Raw genomic sequence first — 21,855 nt, 5'->3', positions numbered from 1 at the left:
CTTTGGTTTTCTAATTCCACCAAGGTTTCTCTTAAATTCATGATCATGTGGTAAGCCACTGCAAAATATCTTTTGAACAAAATGAGGTTGAAAATCTTTTTAAGTCACTCAGACCAATATTATGATTGTTTTCTATATGATTGGCTCTTCATTTTAAAACTATTTTGGTTATATGACATCCTAAAATTCATAATGTTTCATTTGTAAAGGATCTGACGGGCGATGGAGATGGCGAAGGGGAAGATGGAGACGGCTCCGACACTCCAGTGATGCCAAAACTCTTCCGTGAAACCAGGACTCGGCCAGAAAGCCCAGCTGTAAGTGCCAGCCCTAAGCCAAGGCACTTCAGCCACACGTCAGCCTGCATTAAAGACCTGGTCCAGGGTCTCCCAGGGGGAACTTTTTTGTTTTTGTTTTTTGCGGTACGCGGGCCCCTCACTGTTGTGGCCTCTCCCGTTGCGGAGCACAGGCTCCGGACGCGCAGGCCCAGCGGCCATGGCTCACGGGCCCAGCCGCTCCGCGGCATGTGGGATCTTCCCGGACCGGGGCACGAACCCGTGACCCCTGCATCGGCAGGCGGACTCCCAACCACTGCGCCACCAGGGAAGCCCTCCCTGGGGGAACTTGGAACAAATGTTTTGAAATTGGAAAATGATAGCAAAGCTAATGAATTATCATTGTGAAGGTTTTCACATGGCAGTTCTCTACTTTTTTGGGAAGCACTCTAAGAAGTGCCCAAGGGTGATAGTTTGCAGGTAGATGATTCAACTGCCCGTTACCTTTGGGAGTCGCTTCTGTAGGTGGATTCTGTGACTTAAAAGCTAGAAATGGGAAGGCAATTACTGCTCATGGTCACCCAGCCTGTTAGAAAGCAGGCTGACACTTGGTGACCATGGCAGGTGCAGTTGATAATCTCACCCATGCGATGTGTATCATCCCGTTTTTTTACAGATGACAGAAGACGCCGGTAGTTTACTCAAGGTTAAACATTAACTCTTGTGTGCAGGATTTGAACACAGGTCTGCAACACCCAAGTTCATGCCATTTTTGAGAAGGAAGCATAAGGGCTTCTCATCCGTCTTGATGATCCAGTACCTTTGGGAGGAATGCAACAATAGTAATAATGCTTTTGGAAAAGAAAAGTGTTTGATTGAGAGTAAACTTGGATTTTATTTTTCAGTTCAATTTGCAGGTGCCAGTTTCAGCTGTGCCAGGCAGAGTGGGAACTGCTGTAGATTGTCAGGCAGCCCTGCCGGCCACCCTGATCCCTTATCCCACAGACTGGGGAGTTTCTGGGTGGGAAGTAACCAGTCCAGAATCCCTTCCTGCTAGACCACCTTGTTCACTTCTGTTGGCCTGAGGCTGCCTCCCAAGCCCAGTCCTCTGGGCCCCCTGTCTAAGACCCCAGCCTCCATTCACCAAAGGCCTCGTGCTTATCCTCTCTTGCTTCCAGGTCCGAACTCGAAATAACAACAGTACCTCCAGCCGGGAGAGGCACAGGCCCTCCCCACGTTCCACCCGAGGCCGGCAGGGCCGCAACCACGTGGAGGAGTCCCCCGTGGAATTCTCAGCTACCAGGGTTGGTTCCCCGGACACTCAGACCCCTGCCCCCGGGCTCTAACTGGAAGATCTGCCCCTCTCACCACACCACGGAAAGTGGCCGCTGTTATAACCTGCTTCCTTTCTTCACACTTACCACCCTTTCAGGGTCTTACCTTTCCTTTCTCTCCCGGGTGCTGGGTAAGCTCTTCCTAAGCCTGATGACTTCTCTCCTGGCCTGATCCCTGGATGGAACCGTGGTGGGAATGCAAGAATTCCCTGTTGACCTGGTTCTTACTCCTCCTCGGAAAGAGCTCAAACCACTGATACCAGAACTGTCTTGTCTCCTTAGTATCTTCAGTGACTCTCTTGAGGCAACCCCACGGGTTACAGCAACTCTCGACTCCTGTTGCAAAGCTGGGCACCAGGGAGCCCTCTCTGAGCATCACTTGTTATCCTGACTTGGTCCTTGATTCTGTCCTTGTCCTTAAGGAAGTTGCTTTCTCTCGCCACTTAAGGGACACTTACTTGTTCCTGGAAAACCATCCTTGGTGGTCTCTGTTTCATTAACTTATATCTTCACTCTGCTTCACTTCTGCTTGCTTGGGAAGCCATTGGGGGTACCACTGGTCTCTGGTCACCCACCTGGTCTGCTGTGGCCCAAGCTATGTGTCCTTTTGTCCACAGTCCCTGAGGCGGCGGACAGGATCATCTGCAGGTGCGCCATGGCTGTCCCCTGCCAGCCCCTACCTCACTATTGACCTCACAGATGATGAAGTGGTGCCCCAGAGCAGCAGTACGCCCTATGCCCGCCTGGCCCAGGACAGCCAGCAGGAGAGCATGGAGTCACCGCAGGTGGACGCAGAGGGCAGAGATGCAGACAGCACTGAGTATCAGGTACCACTGGGGAAGGGCTGAATATAGGGAAAAGGGAACACTTACCCACAGGTGACTTACTACGGTTCTTGTCACTTTTATCATAATATTTGAATTCGCTCGCCAAGTACATTTTTCATATGCAACATGGTCCTTGCTGTATCCTTATCTCCTAGACATAACTCAAGCACCAGATTAGTTTACCATCGGATTACTGATTTTCTGAACATGACATCTTTGTACCTAGATATATATACCTTGTATATATAATTTATAATTCTGTTCATCATGTTTACATATACAATTGTTGATCTGCTTCTTTCCCTTATTAGGAACCGGAGTTGCCTCACTTTCATGTCTATAATCCATTGTATTGTGTAATCCATCTAGGGTTGTTCACAATTAACCAGTTGAGCTTGTTGGTTTCACTCAGGCTTTGCTACATACGCATGTGTATATGTATGTACACATATCATGTAGAAATCCTTTTTTCCATGTACATGACTTCAGAGTAGATCTTTTTTTAAAAATTAATTTATGTTTGGCTGCATTGAGTCTTCACTGATGCATGGGGGCTTTCTCTAGTTGCAGCAAGCGGGGGCCACGCTTTGCTGTGGTGCACAGACTTCTCACTGTTGTGGCCCCTCCCGTTGCGGAGCTTGGGCTCGAGGAACGCAGGCGTCAGTAGTTGTGACATATGGGTTCAGTAGTTGTGGCTCGCGGGCTGTAGAGTGCAGGCTCAGCAGCTGTGGCGCATGGTCCCATTTGCTCCGCAGCATGTGGGATCATCCTGGACCAGGGCTCGAACCCGTGTCCCCTGCATGGGCAGGCGGACTCCCAACCACTGCACCACCAGGGAAGTCCCAGAGTAGATCTTATAGATACATTTTAATAACCTGCATGATTCCATGGGCATCTCACCTTTTATGGCAAGCTTTTACGTGCAAGCGGCCAAATTTTTTTTTTTTTTTTTTTTTTTGCATTTTAACGGCTTTGTAATATCCCATTTGATGGCCTGTGGTGGGAATATCCAGGTTTTTTACTCTCTTACTTCCTGTGAGTTTTCAGTTAATATCTTTCCAGATACTAGGTTACATGTTACAGGTTACATATTATAGATCCAATATAAAAAACCCCATGTTCCTGTCAAACAAGCAAGCCTGCCCACGCTCTGCCCCTTATTTTCAAGCCATTCTCACTGAATTTTCAACCAGGAAGTGTTGGAGGTAGGGAATTTCCTGAGGAACTCTGCCTGCACTTGCAGGAAGCCCTGTGTTAGACTCCGAGGCAGTTGCCATCGGGGTCAGTGGGACAGGCAGGGCTTTTCCTTGGCCCAACTGGTCTGTCTCATTGCGATTCCTTCATGTGGTTTTTCTTGCAGGACGGGAAAGAGTTTGGAATAGGGGATCTCGTGTGGGGAAAGATCAAGGGTTTCTCCTGGTGGCCTGCCATGGTGGTGTCCTGGAAGGCCACCTCCAAGCGTCAGGCAATGTCTGGCATGCGGTGGGTTCAGTGGTTTGGCGACGGCAAGTTCTCCGAGGTGAGTCCAGGGCAGGGTGAGCTTTCATGAGCTTACAGACCCACAGTGTTTTCCTTCCCTTCCTGTTACAGTTGCCTTTTAAGATAATGGCCTGCTTTCTGCAGATGGATGAGACTCTGTGACTCTGTGTGTCCAAAAGGAGGACAAAAACTTCCCTTGCTCATTGGCTCACACAGGCCCAGAGCTCTGGATCCATGGCCACCTGGGCTCTGTTGGTCCATTTCTCTGTGGCAGAGTCACCAGTATGAATTCTGAGGGGCAGGAGTGGCCACCTGGGAAGATACCCTCAAAGTATTCCAGTGGAGAAGCCTGGAAGAGACAGGAAGGGGTGTCTGACTCAGTCATTTAGTCCTAGGGGCAGAGTTATGGAAAAGTTCTTTGAGTGGTGATTTCAATGTTTCTTGATTATTGATATTAGCCATTTAAAGCTCACCTTTTGTGTGTGTGTGTATATATATATATATATATAAAAAATACTTTAAGATAAAAATTTGCTTTACAGTGCAGTGCATAGATCTTAAATGATCTGATTCAATGAATTTTCGAAAATGTATGCACATATGTAAACAATATCTCAACCCAAATATAGAACATTTCGACCTCTGCAGTACGTCCCCTGTACATACCATCCCCATAGGTGACCGCTGTTCTGATTTCTATCACTATAGACTAGTTTGGATTATACACAAACTTATGTAGATAATATAATATATACTGTTTTGTGTCTGGCTTCTTTTCATGTACATATATTTTTGAAAGTTGTCCTGTTGTAAAACTCATCTTTCTTTTTTTTGTTTTTTGCGGTACACGGGCCTCTCACTGCTGTGGCCTCTCCCATTGCGGAGCGCAGGCTCCGGACGCGCAGGCTCAGCGGCCATGGCTCACGGGCCCAGCCGCTCCGCGGCATGTGGGATCTTCCCAGACCAGGGCACGAACCCGTGTCCCCTGCATCGGCAGGCAGGCCCTCAACCACTGCGCCACCAGGGAAGCCCAATACTCATCTTTCTTGATGAGAGTCTATGTTGGGGATGAATCAGGCTATTTTGATTCTTACACCTTTTTGAAGACACCTTCGTAGACCTCCAGGTTTTGATTAGAATGCGGCAAACAATACTTTTCCCGTGATGTTGTCTTTAGTGCATCCCTCAATGTGTCCAGAGGTTAGGTGAGGAACAGCAGAACAAGTGGGCTGGGGTGGAGGCAGGTGTGGGAATGAAGGGCCAGCTAGTACATCTGTGGGACTTGACCTCAAGTTGAGATTCTAGTTTTCCCATAAATTGGGCCATTTGCCATTAACACATTGAAGTTCTCAAAGGGCAAGAATAATATGACCTGGAGTATCCTTCATGGGGAGAGTCTGCATACAGAGGTCCTCCTTGGCCAGCAGAGGGAGCTGAAGGACAAATGTCCTGGGCCTGTGCTCTCCCTGAAGCATCTAATTGCAGGGCTATGACTTGTGTGCAATGAAATGAAAAAAAACATGGAGTGTTTATAATTGCTTTGGCCCAGTGAGACATAAAATGTGCTTAGCAAGACTTAGCAAGACTGCGTCTGATGCTAATATTTAAGATGCTGTTATGTTAGCATTATGGGATGGGATTGCAATACGGGGCCTGGTGCTTGGGCCGCTTGCTCTACTGAAGCAGTTTGGCATTGGGGTAGCACCTGCATTTCCATGCACAACCGTGTTGAATCCCAGTCCCTTCTCACCAGTAGCGGCAACACTCCTATGGGTGGTTGGGCTTAGAGATTGAGAGGGGAGCATGAGTGCCAGCACTGGGGAGAATGAAATATCACATGTCTTGTCAGCTCTGAAACCTGAACGCCCAGTTTCATCTCATAACTGGCAACCCAAGTGGTTCATGCACGGCCTGGGGACTTGGGGATGAGACTTGTGGCATATGGATCTTTAGCCCCAGTGGAATTCCTGTATTACCAATTCACGATTACTAAAAAGAGCGTCGTCTGTGCCAGGCACTGTTCTCTAAACACATCCGTTAGCTCAATTAATAAAAGGCTAAAGTAAGTAGACAGTAAATAGTAATCACAGCTATCTGTCATGCTCACAAAGGAGGAAAGAACATGTGCAAAACCCCTAAAATCGGAGCATCCGTGGTGAATTTCAAGACTGAGCTGCAAGGGGGTCACACCAGGGATCATGAAAGTCATTTGCTCTGAAAATATCTGTGAACCTGATCCCCAGGAATAAGCTCATGAGAAACCCAGGGCACCCGAGACACAGGCTGTAGGTGAATGTTGACGATGGCTTTCTCTTCTAGATACCAGCAGATAAGTTGGTGGCCTTGGGGTTGTTCAGCCAGCACTTTAACCTGGCGACCTTCAATAAGCTGGTCTCTTACAGGAAGGCCATGTACCACGCTCTGGAGGTAACATGGTGGTGGGTGGCTAGGGCCTGGCCCCAAGAATGGGGTTAAAGCAAGAAACATACAGAAAGCCAACTCAGTGTGGCCAAGGATGGGTTGGAGGGGACTGGGGCAAGCAGGGAGGAAGGAGGTTGAAAGACAGTGGCCTGACAGGCCGTGCTGGGAAGGGAAGGAAGGGATTTGAATCTGCCCATGATTTCCCAGTGCTACCCCAGCTCCCCGCTGGTCTCCGTCTGAACTGCCCACTGAATGAGGAAGGAGGAGCCCTGGGAGGTAGGAGGCGATATTCGAACCAGTGAGCAAGCTTTTCCAGAGCTTGTGGTTCAAGGCCAAGAATGGGCAGCTGCTGAGGGTCAGCTGCTTCCTCCCCTTGTCCGTGGGATCCGTCAGGCTCTGTCCTTCCTCTACCTTGACTTGCAACTGAAAAGATCAGTGTCCTCTGTCCAGCATTTATGAGATAAGCTCTGTGCTTAATTAGACATGTAAGTCCTGGTGCTTCTGAAATAGGACTTAACACCTCCGCACCTTCATTAGGGAAATTAAACAAGAAACCTGGAGCTTTCTCAGAGGCCATGAGACAGTGCTGGCTGATGCTTCTCCTATAGCTAAAAGTGACGCAGCTAATTCTGACCCTCTACCCTCGAGAGAGAGCTGACCACTCCAGTTCCCTACAGGGAAGAGATCATATTTGGTGCCTGTGTGGGGAGACTTAACGCTCCCCCCATGGCCTGTCCCTGCACAGGGCGTTCCTCGCTGTCACATACCACAGCTCAGGACAGCTGTCTGGCTATGAAAGGGCCCAGTGTAAAGGGGAATGCAGGCCCCAGCAAGGGGCATCCCTGGGTGGGGCCAGGCAAGCACCCGCCCCTCCTGTTCATCAGATTCTCTCTCTGTCTCGGCAGAAAGCCAGGATGCGGGCTGGCAAAACCTTCCCCAGCAGCCCTGGAGACTCGCTGGAGGATCAGCTGAAGCCCATGTTGGAGTGGGCCCACGGAGGCTTTAAACCCACCGGGGTCGAGGGCCTCAAACCCAACAACAGGCAACCAGGTGGGAATGGCTCCCTGTGGCAGCACCCCTACTTCTGCTGGTGGGAGCACCCTGGGGAGATGCAGTCACCCCCTGCTGCCTCCCATCCCACCCTGGCTTTACAGCAGCTGGTCGGCCCTGGCTGGCTCCTTAGTTTAGTGAGTTTTTTCCAACAGCCTAGCCTTTTCTAGTTTCACTGGACACTTTCCTGCCAAAAGGTCAAGTACACATAACCGGGATTGAATCTGTTCTTTGTTTTTTATTTACTTTTTAATTGTTTTACATCTTTATTGGAGTATAATTGCTTTACAATGTTGTGTTAGTTTCTGCTGTATAACAAAGTGAATCAGCTATAATGTATACGTATATCCCCATATCCCTTCCCTCTTGCACCTCCCTGAGTCTGTTCTTAAAGCTTGAGTAAACAGAGTCAAGATGGAATCTTCACTAGCATCTTTTTTTAAAGGAAAAAATAATTAAGCTCTGCATATTGGAGAAAACTTGGAATGTGTTTTTAAAAAAACCCTACAAACTCCCAAAATCTATAAGTCACCTCCATTCAGAAACGGGCATCATCTATCCTCACGTTGACCAGTATTGCATTTCCCCCATTATTAGGGATCTGTGGTTTCTTGTTGTCACTCTCCGGAAATCCAGGATTTGTCCTACAATCCTTATATTTAACGCAGTGTTTTCTGTTTTGTTTTGTCCCTCCCCGCCAAAAGTGGTTAATAAGTCGAAGGTTCGTCGTGCAGGCAGTAGGAACTTAGAAGCAAAGAAACACGGTATTCCCTCCCCATCTTTTGACTATGCACTCTTTCTCTGCACTTTCTTTCAATTTCTTTGCATACACAGTGGTCACTGGAAAAGAATCAAATCTGTTAAAAGTCAACCTGAGCTCTTACCCCTGCCCCTTCACTCCAACCTTCACAGCTGCCCTTTAGGGCCATATTTTTGGGTGTGCACGTCCTTCCAGCTCTTTCTGTACACTGGTTGGATTCCTGCTTTCCCTTTATTTCTCTATTTATCGTATAAGCACTGTCAAATGTCATTTTCTCACTAAAGGGTCCTTATGATTTTTAACGGCTGTGTAATTTTCTCTCCTAGGGTCAGAGTCAAACTTAACCATGTCCCTTATGGATTATACTGTACAGGTTGAATAAAAATACGATGGAATTTATAGACATATAAACAGTAGCCACCTAATATAATTAAATGTTTTCTAGTAGCCACATTAAGAAGCTTAAAAAAAGAGTAAAATTAATATTCATCATACACTTAATCTATTTCCAACATTGTAGCATTTCCAACAGTCAGTATAAAAAAAATTAAGATATTTTACATGACCTTTTAGCCCTATTTTCAATATCTCATTTTTGATGTGTCTTAGAACATCTCAATTTGGATTCTAAATTCTCATTAGAAATACTTGATGTCTATTTTCACAAATGTCCAACTTGTTCCAAATGAATTAGTTAATTGGATCAATTGCAGTTTTTAAATTCACATAGAAGTTAAATGTAGAATGCAGTTCCTCAGTCATACAAGTGACATTGCCAGTTCTCAGTAGCTACATGTGGCTATCAGCTCATTGGGGATCATAGACAGTGTCAGGGTTTCATCTATAGACTGAGCTGTGTCTAATTGTCTTTGTGCTGGGTCTAGAGCATGTATTTTGCAACTACAGCTGTTGAAGACCCTGTACGTGGGTTAGCTACGTGAGGACTTTTAAATTACATCCTCATGCAAATTTTCCATAGAGGGGCCTGAGACACCCAGGGTAGACTCATGTCATGGCCGGATGCAGCCGGCACCCAGGCATAGCAACTAGGGTCCTGTCCTCCCAGCACCCTCCTCCCACCCAGCCATGGCTGCCTTCTCCCCACCTTTCACAGAGAACAAGACACGAAGACGCACAGCTGACGACTCCGCCACTTCTGACTACTGCCCCCCAGCCAAGCGCCTCAAGACAAATTGTTATAACAATGGCAAAGACCGAGGAGAGGAGGACCAGAGTCGAGGTGATTGTGGGGCAAGGAGGCTGGGGGGCGGTCCATCCTCAAGTGGAGTGGGCAGGTAGTGACCACCCCGCAAGGGCGTAGATGATCAGTAAGAGGCTCCCCGACCTCATCTCACCCCTTCTTTTTTCTAAACAGAGCAAATGGCTTCAGATGTTTCCAACAACAAGAGCAATCTCGAAGGTAAGGCCCTATCCCTGGTTGGCTTCCCTGCCTGGGTAGTGCTCCCAGCCTGTGCTCCAGGCCTGCTGGTCTGCCCGGCGGAGGTCCACCCCCAACTCTGCGTTGACCTCAGGTCGAGGCGTGGACATCTTACTCAGATGCTACTTAGAATGAGTTGCCTGATTTTCACTGAGGCTGATTCCTAAGATCAGTGAGCAGGAAGTGTGCCTGGGGACAGAATGGAAATGAGGATGCTTGGGCCGGGAGAGCCCAAAACCTGAAACCATGATCTATGGCCTCGTGAGCCCCCTGAACAAGCACTGCAACTGGCTTTGGGGTGAAAGGCAGGCACACTTCACCACTGTCACTCTCCAGCCAACTCTGGTTCTTTGCCCTGGCTGGGAATTCCGCTGGGATCGAAACTGCCCAGTACTCATCTAATGGAACTCGGAATGTGTGAGGACAGCTGTCTATTGCTTCCTCAGCCCGATGTCCTTTAGTCAACAAATAGTAAGTGGTTAGTCAGTGCTGGGTAGGAAAACAACAGAGCTGTTGACCCAGGGAGCCCCGATTGGAGCAGGCCCTTTTGATTCTGGGAACCTGGACCCATGATCCTCCTATCCCCCAAGACTCCTTCATCTGTCTGCTTCCTGGCATGGGGTGCTTGGTATTTATTTTGCAGGCCTGGTCCACCTGGTCAGGGATGTAGGTCGGTAAGACCTGCTGATGTGAAGGGACAGGATAGCCTATAGTAAAAGGACCCAGGGTCTGAAATTCCAGCCATGGCTCTGTGTAGGATTGGTCACGGGCAAGTCCTATCATGATGAGACAACAGGCAAACTGGCATCACCACAAATTCTCCAAAAGTCCCAGTCTGTAAAGAGTCTTTAAAGATTTTTCATACCAGACCCTCCAAGCTTGGCTCCTCTGCCGGCACAGCTGCTCCTTGTTCTGTTCTGTGGACACCACCCTGCCCCCCCATTTCTGGGTCAGACGTTTGCCTGTCTTGTGGGACCTTCTGCTTGGAGCTGTCGATTTAGCCTCTCCATCTCTGGAACGGAGATGGCAACTTTGAAGCACAGTCAAAGGAACAAATGGTGGAGAATCTCTGGCATATTCCTAACATGGAGTCAATAAGAACAAAGAGACACAAGGCTTCAGCAGCTGACCTTGGGGCTGTCATTGCCACAAGCTGCATCCCTGTCTTTCTTACAGATAGCTGTTTGTCCTGTGGTAGGAAAAACCCCGTGTCCTTCCACCCTCTCTTTGAGGGTGGACTCTGCCAGACATGCCGGGTAAGACCAATCCCCACCCTGGACTTTCCTGCCCCTTCCCTTCTTCTCAACTTCCCTGCACTTCCCTAGGATGAAGCACCTGCGTGTAGGCGGTCGGGAAGGCTCTAGTGGGGCCGACCGCCCCACCCTTCACTCCGAGGGGCGGTGCCCCGCAGACCCCAGCCAGCTGTCCCTGTAAAGAGCACCAGGCCGCCCATGACCTGTTCTGTGGCTGCGTTCTAGGGCCTCCGCCAGTGAGCAAGCGAGCGGGGCCTGGAGGTCCCTGGTCTCCGATTTCACAGGCATTTCTCTCTGGCTGCCAGGACCGGTTCCTTGAGCTGTTCTACATGTACGACGACGACGGCTACCAGTCCTACTGCACCGTGTGCTGTGAGGGCCGCGAGCTGCTCCTTTGCAGCAACACGAGCTGCTGCCGGTGAGCACGGGGACTGGAGCCTCGCTGACCTGGGGACGGGGCCCGGAGTCAGTATTATATCTGTGGGCGCCTGTCCTTGAAGTCTCTATGTCCCTGAAGTAGAACTGGGATGTAGGGATGGGTTTAAGAAAGGCAGGGAGCGGGCTAGAGAAGGATCCCCAGAGCTGCCTGTGGACTGAGGGCGCCCAGGTGTCCAGGGAGAGGTTGCTGTTCCTCACACACAGGGCCTTCCCGCCCATGGCGAAGGGCAACTGGGGGCCCGAGAGGGTTTCAGCCAGCACACGCCAGCTCCGTGGGGAGGGTGGGGTTCGCAGGAGAGCTGCCTGATGACGGGCACCCCTCCTCCCCGCTACCCGGCATAGGTGCTTCTGCGTGGAGTGCCTGGAGGTGCTGGTGGGCCCGGGCACGGCAGCGGACGCCAAGCTGCAGGAGCCCTGGAGCTGCTACATGTGCCTGCCCCAGCGCTGCCATGGCATCCTGCGGCGCCGCAAGGACTGGAGTGTGCGCCTGCAGGCCTTCTTCACCAGCGACCCGGGGCTCGACTACGTAAGCCTGGCACCCGCCCCAGTCCGTGGAGTTCACAGAAACAAAGCTCCGCTGTACAGAGGAGCGTCTGAGAGCCTCAGACTGGAGCCCCGGCTAATTGTCCTGTGTGCGCTTCCCAGGCAGCTCCAGTGTTCTTCCCTCCCCTCCTTCTTGGCTTGGCTTTTTCAAGGGCCTGCTGAAGAAATAGGAATGGAACTGACCCAGCCTTAGTCTCAGTGGAACTGCAGAGGGGAGGGAAGCCTGTGACCTACTCCCAAGTCTTAGTGGGCATATATGGCTTTTCCTGGGCTGCAAGTTCATGGAGGAGCACGTGTCTTTTTGTGGGTGACTTTGCACCCGTGTCAGAGCCTCATCTGTTCCGTGTCTAAGGGTAGAAGGGCCATCTGTGCCAAAGCTCCCCAGGGCATCCCAGCGAAGAAAGGGCAGAGCTCAGGGCTTGTGTCCCTCAGAGGAAGGCCAGCCCTTCCTCCTCCCAGAGCTTGAGTCCCCCTCCCCATACCCACACCTTGACCTCCATGACCTCTTTATTTAACCTGGCAGGAAGCCCCAAAGTTATACCCTGCGATTCCCGCAAACCGAAGGCGACCCATTCGAGTCTTGTCCCTGTTTGACGGAATTGCGACAGGTGAGTTAGGAGTTCACCTGGGGATGCTCACCTGATCCAGGTGTCCGTTCTCAGTGTCAAGAAAGACCCCTGGGAAGTACCTGTTGGTCACCTGTTCTGAGAAATCCACTGGCTCCTTGTTTCTCTCCTCAAACCTCTCCACCATTTCGCCCACCTGGTTCGCTTTTGGTCCTTTTTAAAGGCATGGATATTTTAGCCTCTGCATTTTATTTTTTATTATGTACAGGAATTTTGGAAAATTATTTTCCGTTCCATAAGCATAGATATATTGGGGATTATTAATTGGGCAACTCTTCTCCTAACATCTCTAACCTTGTACCCTCCCGTTTCCTCTAGGTTTCCTGTGTATAGAATAAGCATAGCCAACATGCATGTTTGCCCCGGGACACTTTGCCTGATTTAACTCATTTCATTGTCAGAACTGCCCTGTGATGCATTGTCAGGAACATTTCCCTTTTCCTAGAGCAGGAAGCAGTGAGAATGAGTTGCTCTGTACTTAGCATCACTTGTACTTCTATTTGTTCACCAGTGTCTGCCTGCCTAAAACACTGACAGCTTTTAAAGCTTTTTTTTTCTCAGCATGGTTTTGGAGAAGATACCCATTCACGTATCTGACTCTGCTGGGGCGGTAGATGAGGGGCCTTGGCTATGTGCCTGTCAGTTTTAATAAATGCTGCCAGTAGGCTATACCAGTTATATATACATATTTTCTTCATGAAACTCCACAGAGGGCCTGGGGGGCCCAGTGTGCAGTTACTTAGGGTTAGACCCTGCCATCTGCAGGGGTCCACTTGAGGACTGCCATGGCCTGGCTGTGTCTGGTCTTAGTTCTGGAGATGGCTTAGAGTCACTGAAAGGAGGGACCCTCGGCTGGACAACCCTGATGTCTTTTCTCTCCCCCTCTACCCCCCCCCCCAAACAGGGTACTTGGTCCTCAAAGAATTGGGCATCAAAGTGGAGAAATATGTCGCCTCCGAAGTATGTGAAGAGTCCATCGCCGTTGGAACTGTTAAGCATGAGGGCAATATCAAATATGTGAACGACGTCAGGAATATCACAAAGAAAAATGTGAGGGCAGCCCCCCTCTTCCTCCACTCCCTGAGTCCCCCACGTCCTCACAGCCACGTTGCCACCTTCTCCATGCCCGGGGTTGTGGCAGAAGAGAAGGTTTGGTTCCATCAAGCTGCACTGTTAGACCCGCAACTTGGAACTCATTCAGAATGATTTAGATCTTAGCGTATCCTGAGCATTTGGTTTTCTTGGGTCAAAAGTAGAGTTGGGAGACTGAAATCACCAAGCAAGACCTAGAAGTGGGTTTTCTTCTAGCTGGTTACCTGGAACCCAGGCTGTTCATCTCTCCATCCTCACCCCTATCCCGGACTGTTTTTCTCTTGCAGATTGAAGAATGGGGCCCCTTTGACTTGGTGATTGGTGGAAGCCCATGCAATGATCTCTCAAATGTGAACCCTGCCAGGAAAGGCCTGTATGGTGAGCATCCCTTCTTTCCCGTGGTCCCAAGAGACCCTGTGTTCCCTGAGTGCTGGTTCAGGAGGAGTGGGCTGAGAAGGAGCTGTTAGCTTCTGGCCAAACTTACCTGTTGTCTCTGTTCATGCCTCATAGTGATTCCCCAGTCCCCAGAGATATAAATGAGTACCGCAGTGCTGATGCCTGTCATTGCAGAGGGTGGCAGGGAGAAGGGACAGTAAGGCATCAGCCTTAGCTAGTCATCGGGAACCCATTGGCCTCAGTATGGAGGGGTGAGCTGAATGGTTTGAACCTGGCTCTGCCGTTTTCTTTTGTGGGCTCAGAGGGCACAGGCCGGCTCTTCTTTGAGTTCTACCACCTGCTGAATTACACACGCCCCAAGGAGGGTGAAGACCGGCCTTTCTTCTGGATGTTTGAGAATGTGGTGGCCATGAAGGTTGGCGACAAGCGGGACATCTCTCGGTTCCTGGAGGTGAGGGGACCCGGGGTCTTGATTGTCAAGATACCATGAGCGTGAAGGCCCTGCTGGCAATGGGGGTGTAGGGTATTTCCAGTGTTGGGAATGATTTCCGGGTTCCCCATGGAGGGCATGGCTAGGTCTGAGTAATGGAATGGAGTCGGTTGGTTCTCTTCAGTACTTGGAAAACATTTGATCTCTCACCTCACCCCAAACCCACTGAAGTCAGATGATGAAACCATCACCTACTTTTGGAGGCATCATGAAGGAGATTTTTTACTCTAGAGAGTTTTTTTTTTTTCTTCTCACCCTTGTTCCCAGAAACTCTGCATTAGGGACCATGGGCAAGTTAATTATTTACCGTTTAATATGCATCAAGCATTGTAGTAAATACTTTATGTACATACTTATTTCCCCCCAACGTTAGAGCTAAAGTTCTGCTAGTGAGGCTATAGAACTGGCTGGTCAGTTCCCTCATGCCCTGTGAACCTGACCAACCAGTGGCAGAAGTCAGATTTTGCCGACACTGCACTTCCATAACAAGGACCTCAACCTGCTGGATTTCAGTTTTGAGTTGCTTTTACCACTGTACACAGTACACTCTGTAATAACATGGCGTGCCCCAGGGGATACTTTCTCCTATAACCTGCCGGTCTGATCTGGTCTCCTTCCCCACCATTCATATGGGGGCACTAGCTATGCCCTTCAGTCAGATTCTTGAGGGGAATTAGTCTGTCCCTTGCCTGACAGTAGCCATGCCTCCTCCACAGCCAGGGGACTGCCATGTCACCTGTCTGCTGCCTGCATTCTGCCATGGGCTCCCAGCAGCTGCCCTTCTCTCTCCCTGCAGTGTAATCCAGTGATGATTGATGCCATCAAAGTGTCTGCTGCTCACAGAGCCCGATACTTCTGGGGCAACCTGCCCGGGATGAACAGGTAACAAGGGGCTCCGAGTGGGGCAGGTAACAGCCAAGTTAAATATAACTAACGGTATGAGCCATTAACCATCGACTCTTATGAGAGAGACACATTGGAACCTTGTAGAAAGAGCTGGCTCTGCTGAGAAAAGGCCTCACCCTCTGCTTCAGACCAACCCCTTCAACCATAGGGTTATGGTTGAAGCCTGTTAGGCTGTACACCAAGTATCTGAGAATCTCAGGCCAGGATTCCTCAGTGCATTTATTTCTGCTCTGCCTAGGGAACCTGGTGCTTAAAAGTGCCATGTGTTGGAGCAGCTTCTTCCCAGCGAGGGATGCTGATGTTTCTACACCCCACCTCTCCTCCCAGTTACGGTCCATTGGGAAATGAACTTAATCTCCCCGCCCCTGAGAGGAAGTGATCCCTGGACCAGGCCTGTGGTGACCAATCAGGTGGCAGAGCTGAGATAACAATTGGTAGCCCAAAGCCTGTCTCCCTTGGATTTTCTTGACTGAGATCTTTCCCCAACTTTTCATTAGTCCTTTCATGTTGAGAGCCACAAGGCAAGTGGCTTGGCTGTGGGTTAACTGTCTCCTTTATGTGGCTTCACGGAAGCCAACCTTCTAATTAAGATACCAAATGTGACGGTAATATAACTTGCAAATGAGTTAGCTTCAAAAAGATTCTTCTTTAAAAGGGAGTGTTGGAAACATAACTTTCAGACATTTAGCAAAGTGTGGACAGAGGTCAGAAGGTACTGGAATAGCTTGGGATTTCTGTTGGGTGTCTTATATTTTCATTATCAGCCCATCAGATGGTGCAATGTTCATGTGTGGAATGAACTCCGCTTATTCACTCCGTTCCTGAGCTGTCACCCTGCCAGACACTTCTGTCCCTGCTGCCAGTTCCGTGGTGACTAGATGTCAGTCTTGGCTCTCACAGAGCCAGTGAGGGAGGCGTAGAGAAGACAAATGATTTCAGGGTCAGGGTTGGAGGGGGCACTGGAAGAGTTGATGGGGAGGCTTCTCATCCCAGCAGGACCCAAAGTGATGGAGTGGAGACATGCAGTTGAGAGCAGAAGGGAGAGGATCAGGGAGGCCAGTGACAGGCTTTCGCAGAGCAGCTCGGAGAACAGTGTTCCAGGGGTAGGGAGTGGGTGTGGAGTGGGTGTGAGAGGAGGGCTGAGAACTCCGAAGTATGGGCCAAATTATGTGAGGCTTGTAGTCATGGCAACACATATTTACTTTGACCCAGGAGTTCACGTGAGATTTTAAGCGGATGAGATGAGTTGTGTCTCTGGTTCTCAGGGTTTCTGGTGGAAGACTAGACTATCACGTGGTGAATGCAGAAGTGGGGAGGCAGCTGAGGTGTTGTTCAGAGGAGGAGGGCTCTGACTTTGATTACTGTGTTGTGCGCAAGAGGTACCATCCACATGCACTGAACACAATGAGAGCAGTGGCTCCAGGAGGGTGTCCTGTGGGATGACAGGGAGGGATCAGATTCTAGATAATGGGATTTGCTGAGCACTATCTGAGTTGGGATGAGAAGTGAACTGCTACAGGTGGGCTGTGCAGGATCCATGACTCAGCCAGCGTCAACCCCGGGTCACAGACCCAAATCCAGCCTTTAGACCAAACATCTTGGTTGTTAAGATTTCAGTCCTAGAATCAACAGAAGGTAGAGCAGGGCTGTGAGCCCTTAGCTCCCCTGGGTCCATGGAAGAGTTGGGAATGGAGCGAGGGTGAGGTCAGCGAGGCATTATTCTGTGTTCGATGGCCCCTCTTGCGGGCACCATGTCCAATCTTACGTCTGATTTCTTTTTGGCCTTGGAGTTCCTTACACAGGGATGCTGTGGCATTCATCAACTCTGTGCATTCAGACCTTTTGCTGGTTTTCTGGTCTGGACCTGCTTAACCACTTCATTTTCTGAAGTTCTATCCATTCTCCTTCTCAAGCATCTGTTTTCCTCTCTCTGCTTTTGCAGGTTTCAGTGGTGACAGTTACAAGGGGGAATTAATTTTAGTCCTTTTGTGAACCACCTTTGGTCTTCACTTGGACCCATTATTAAAGCCTCCTGAGGCTGCACTCCAGCAATAAGCAAGCAATCATGGCTTTGATGTGCTAGTTGGAGTGAGCAGACCCACAAAGACCTAATCCAAGCTCCTGAGGCCCAGAGAGGTGGCAGAACTTGCTCAAGGTCATTCACTCAGCCAGTGAGCCGTGGGGCTGAGACTGAGGCATCTCCTGGCTCCTCCAACAATGTGCTTCCCCATCCTGCTCCCCCCAGTGAAGGAGCTTTGACTACTGTTAACATTTGGGAAGGAGGAGCATTCACTCCTGGACATTGGGCTCCCCGCCCCCCGGCCGCCATCAAGGGGCTAGTCTGTCCCTGGCTCAGCACACAGGCTCGTGCTCATGCCAGGGCCATTTTTATCATGTATTTGTAGCAAAGTTCACTGCCAGAGCACATTTTGCAGCTTGGGCTCTCACTCCCACCTTGGGAGGCACCTAGCCAAGGCCCCTTTCCAGGGGGTAGGAAGTAATGGGTTTTGGATGTTCTCAGGCCTGTGATAGCATCAAAGAATGATAAACTCGAGCTGCAGGACTGCCTGGAGTTCAATAGGACAGCAAAGGTAAGATGTGCTCTGTGCCTGGCCCACTGGGAAATGCACTTGGTGATCTCTAATCGGGACTTGACCTTGGTGTCCAATTTGTTCCTGCCCCTCCCCCCACGTGACTCCCTGGTGCTGGGCTTCTTTCCCCACATAATTGTTCTATCCTGTCTTCAAGTACAGTGTAGGAGAGGTTCTTGATAGACAAATCACTATGAGAAAAGGCAAGTAGACTTTCCGATTGTGAAGGCACACTCCACAGAGACTCAGCTCATCCTCCCAGTGAGAAATGAGTACACTTTGGCAGAAAAAAAAAAAAAATCTACGGTTAAGTCATGGATAATTCTATTAAGATCTCCATAAACGTACTTTTCAATGTTTCCATTAAGCTAAGCTCCATTCATTCAAACCCTGGTTGACCATCCTCTACAGTCTGGGTGGACTTTTAATTTTGCTTAATCTTGCTTGATCAATAACTCTGTTTTCTTGGCCCCCATGTGATCTCATTTGTGGTCATTTGTTGTTTATCTCTTGTTCTCTCTGAGGCTGGTCCTTCCTGTTCATTAACTTCTTGGTGTTTGTGGGAAGCACAGAGTGTTCTTGTCCTTCCAACTTTCCTTTTCTCATTCCCTCTCAGAGCCCGGCCCTGACACTCTCTCTCTGCCACCCACCCTCCCTCCTCCTTCCCTTACCTGCTTCTGAGCCTTGACCCAGAACCCTTCATTCTGTGCTCACTCCATGATGTCGTTTTGTTCTCCAGTTAAAGAAAGTACAGACAATAACCACCAAGTCGAACTCGATCAGACAGGGGAAAAACCAACTTTTCCCTGTTGTCATGAATGGCAAAGAAGATGTTTTGTGGTGCACTGAGCTAGAAAGGTGAGCAAGGCTGTACGTGCAAAGGGGAATCAAGCAGATAGAGAGAAAGGGGAAGAAAACATGGTTAAGGCCAGCAGTGCGAATGGGCAAGTGCTTGCCTTAATTCCACATGGTCTCAGTGACCTTCTATGTTAGCAGGTCTGGGAGTAACCTTTTCAGTTAGTGCTTATTTCCTAGCAGAAATGGCAAAAGGGTTGTGGTGGTGAGGAATCCAGAACATGAGGTCGTGAGACGGCACATCTGTCTATGTTGGCTGTGTTGCCCTGGCATTTGCCCGCCCCACCATGCTGGGACACTAGGATGCATGAGGCTCCAGCTACAGGACACCCCGCCGACATGCCATTGCTCTTTCTCAGGATTCCTCCTGCCAAGTCGCTTGTTCTAAAGCTGATTCCTCCTTAGCCACAGTCTGTCTTCTCCCTTATCCATTTATTTGACTAAGTTGGTAGTGTGTCTATTTTGATTCAGGGAAGCAGCTCTGAGATTTCATTTCTCCTGTTCTGTATTTAATTTTTTTTCTCTCCTTTTGTTTTATTTTGTTATTGTGATTAGAATGCAGTAAGGGCTACGAGTATTCCTCTTTACATTTTTGGCTGTGTTTTGTGGTTATTTGATAAGAGTATTTACATTCCAGATATGTTAGTTCTACAACTGGATTTATTTCTTGGTTTAGTTTGTGGTATTAGATTGGAAACCTGGGAAAGAATGAGGTCCCGTGTATCTGTAGCCTCTTCCCAGGCCTGTGGTAGAGTTCCATGCAGGAGGCTGTTGGTATATTGGGTTGCCATCTACCGTTAAGTCCAGCTTGGCCCTTGATCCAGCAGTTTGCTTTGAAGAAGGAAAGAAAGTGCAGGATGCCTCAGTTTACTCACAGTAAATTATCTGAGCATCTGATGATTGGAAATAGGTCCATTATGTGAGTGTCCTTATTCCTTACTAAGGCAGTTTGCCTAACTTCTGTCCTTGTGTGGTTTGAAGAGAGGTATGTTTCTGTCTGCTGGCTGGCCGGCCATCTTGGCATTCATTCATTTGAGAAAGGTCCACTGAGCACCATCTATGTGCCAGGAGCACCGTGCCAGTCAGTGTAGGGGCGTGCACAAGACAGGTGCCCTCAGAGAGGGACCATGCCCTCATGACAGTCATTTGTGCTGAAGAACTGGTGGGCCTGGCCTCTGGGGCTCAAGAGAGGGCTCATGTGAAGGCCTGGTGGGCCTGGTGGAAGGGACGGGTCAAAGGGCAGGAAGAGCAGCGCCACGTTGGCTGCCGAGGCGAGGATCTCCCAGAGGCGTTAAGCACGCTGGAGGGGGCACATCTGACTCCCTGTGTTTTCACTGTGGTGCCCCCCTCCCCACCCCCAGGATCTTCGGCTTTCCCGTACACTACACAGATGTGTCCAACATGGGCCGTGTTGCCCGCCAGAAGCTGCTCGGGAGGTCCTGGAGTGTACCTGTCATCCGACACCTCTTCGCCCCCTTGAAGGACTACTTTGCCTGTGAATAGTACCCCAGGCACCAGGGCGTGTGGGCAGAGCCACGACCCAGGAGGTGCACCCAGGCTCTGCCCTTCCCAGCTCAGCTGTGTGGGGTCGGGCCGAGTACCTCGTCGGGAGCAGAGCTGCCTTGTCCCCTCCTGGCAGGGGGACCCCGAGGTGCCATCTCCTTGTGCACAATTCAGACCTGGTCGCTCGGAGCGGCCAGACACGGTGCTCATTTTGTCTTCTAAAATTTTAAAACTTGAAATAGGTAGTAAGATGGCTTTTTTTTCCCTCCTGGGTTTACCGCTCAGAGAAACGATGGCTAAGATACCAAAACCACAGTGCCGACAGCTCTCCGATACTCAGGTTAATGCTGAAAAATCACCCAAGACAGTTACTGCAAGACTTTAATTTTTTAAATGTCTGCAGCTCCTTGTTTCCAGGAGTGTGTGGCAGTAGACATGTAGCTAAGGGACCTTTTAAGGGCCTAGGATGGTTTCTTCTAGGGCTAGCAGAAGAGGACATGATGTCCATGTCTGTCTTGAATTTTCCCCGGCACGTTCCCCTGGCCTCAGTATAAAGGGCTGGGATCCGGGGCCCATTTAGAGTATTTTCCACAAGGATGGTGATTTCAGCCGGGATGACATCATCATCACTTTCAGGGCTATTTTTTTTCCCCATAAACCCAAGGGCAGGGCTACCCTTAGCTAAATCCCTCCCAGTGACTGCAATACAACCCTCTGGAAGCTCAGGAAGGGGTGGGCTGGGTTATAAGCTGCCATGTATTGTGTAGACAGGTATGGCTTCTCACTGTCTTCCCCCCTTCCCCGTGTGAGGGGGGAGAAGGAGAAGGCTTAGGTAAGACGCCCCCCACCCATCCCCCCACCCTCCAGACTACTACGCAGGCACAGGTCCCCAGATTAGAAGTATGACACCCCAATTCCTTAGGCTTCTCTAAACTCAGCCGTGACAGCCAGGGGCAGAAGCACATTCCTCGCACTTTCCCCTCATCTAAGAGACTGCAGGGGGAAAACTGCAATAAAAGCTCGACCCTCCCTCCAGAGATTTTAAAGTCCTTTTTTATTCCATGATAAATCGATAAATCGTTTTTAGGGGGAGTGGGAGGTTGGACAAGCTGCATTTCAGAAATGCTGTCGTAATGGTTTTTAACACCTTTTACTCTTCTTACTGGTGCTATTTTGTAGACTAAGGAACAATGTTGACAGGTTTTGTGGGAGGTTTTTTATACACTTTTTTTTTTTAAATCTCAGACATCTATTTTTGTTTTAACATTTTCATAATTTTTTTTTTTTGTAACTGGAGCCATGTAACAAAGTATGGGGAAAAATTGTGCCTTGTTTCAACAGTTTTGCTAATTTTTAGGCTGAAAGATGACAGATGCCTAGAGTTTACCTTATGTTGAATTAAAATCAGTATTTCTCTAACAGTCTGGTGTCCCTTTTGTTCTTTTGCAGGTCAGATGGGTGGGGTATGTGAGGGCCTGGTTAAAGTGGAAAGGTGGGTGGTTGCAGTAGGTCATTCATCAACAAGCCCAGTACATAAGTACCATGGTGACCCCCAAATCTAGTGCCATGGTCCCCAAA

At 49.4% G+C, this 21,855-nt stretch overlaps 1 protein-coding gene across 1 annotated transcript in view; it reads left to right on the top strand.

Annotated features, from left to right (window-relative positions):
• The window catches only part of DNMT3B (DNA methyltransferase 3 beta), a 37,764-nt gene extending 16,128 nt beyond the window's left edge, over positions 1-21,636 (top strand). The window contains exons 4-22 of the mRNA XM_060124854.1: positions 210-317; positions 1,454-1,579; positions 2,227-2,436; positions 3,797-3,955; positions 6,235-6,342; positions 7,242-7,386; positions 9,261-9,386; positions 9,522-9,566; positions 10,761-10,840; positions 11,143-11,255; positions 11,618-11,801; positions 12,342-12,426; positions 13,349-13,494; positions 13,824-13,914; positions 14,235-14,383; positions 15,219-15,304; positions 17,850-17,919; positions 18,659-18,777; positions 20,136-21,636. Coding sequence (XP_059980837.1) covers positions 210-317; positions 1,454-1,579; positions 2,227-2,436; positions 3,797-3,955; positions 6,235-6,342; positions 7,242-7,386; positions 9,261-9,386; positions 9,522-9,566; positions 10,761-10,840; positions 11,143-11,255; positions 11,618-11,801; positions 12,342-12,426; positions 13,349-13,494; positions 13,824-13,914; positions 14,235-14,383; positions 15,219-15,304; positions 17,850-17,919; positions 18,659-18,777; positions 20,136-20,277 — 2,292 coding nt within the window. The 3' untranslated portion in view covers positions 20,278-21,636. The remainder of the gene's footprint in view (positions 1-209; positions 318-1,453; positions 1,580-2,226; positions 2,437-3,796; positions 3,956-6,234; positions 6,343-7,241; positions 7,387-9,260; positions 9,387-9,521; positions 9,567-10,760; positions 10,841-11,142; positions 11,256-11,617; positions 11,802-12,341; positions 12,427-13,348; positions 13,495-13,823; positions 13,915-14,234; positions 14,384-15,218; positions 15,305-17,849; positions 17,920-18,658; positions 18,778-20,135) is intronic.
• The last annotated feature ends 219 nt before the right edge of the window (positions 21,637-21,855 follow it).

The sequence above is a fragment of the Lagenorhynchus albirostris genome, chromosome 15 (genome assembly GCF_949774975.1).
Source record: "Lagenorhynchus albirostris chromosome 15, mLagAlb1.1, whole genome shotgun sequence".
NCBI lineage: Eukaryota > Metazoa > Chordata > Mammalia > Artiodactyla > Delphinidae > Lagenorhynchus > Lagenorhynchus albirostris.
This window is presented reverse-complemented; position numbering and strand designations above follow the sequence as displayed.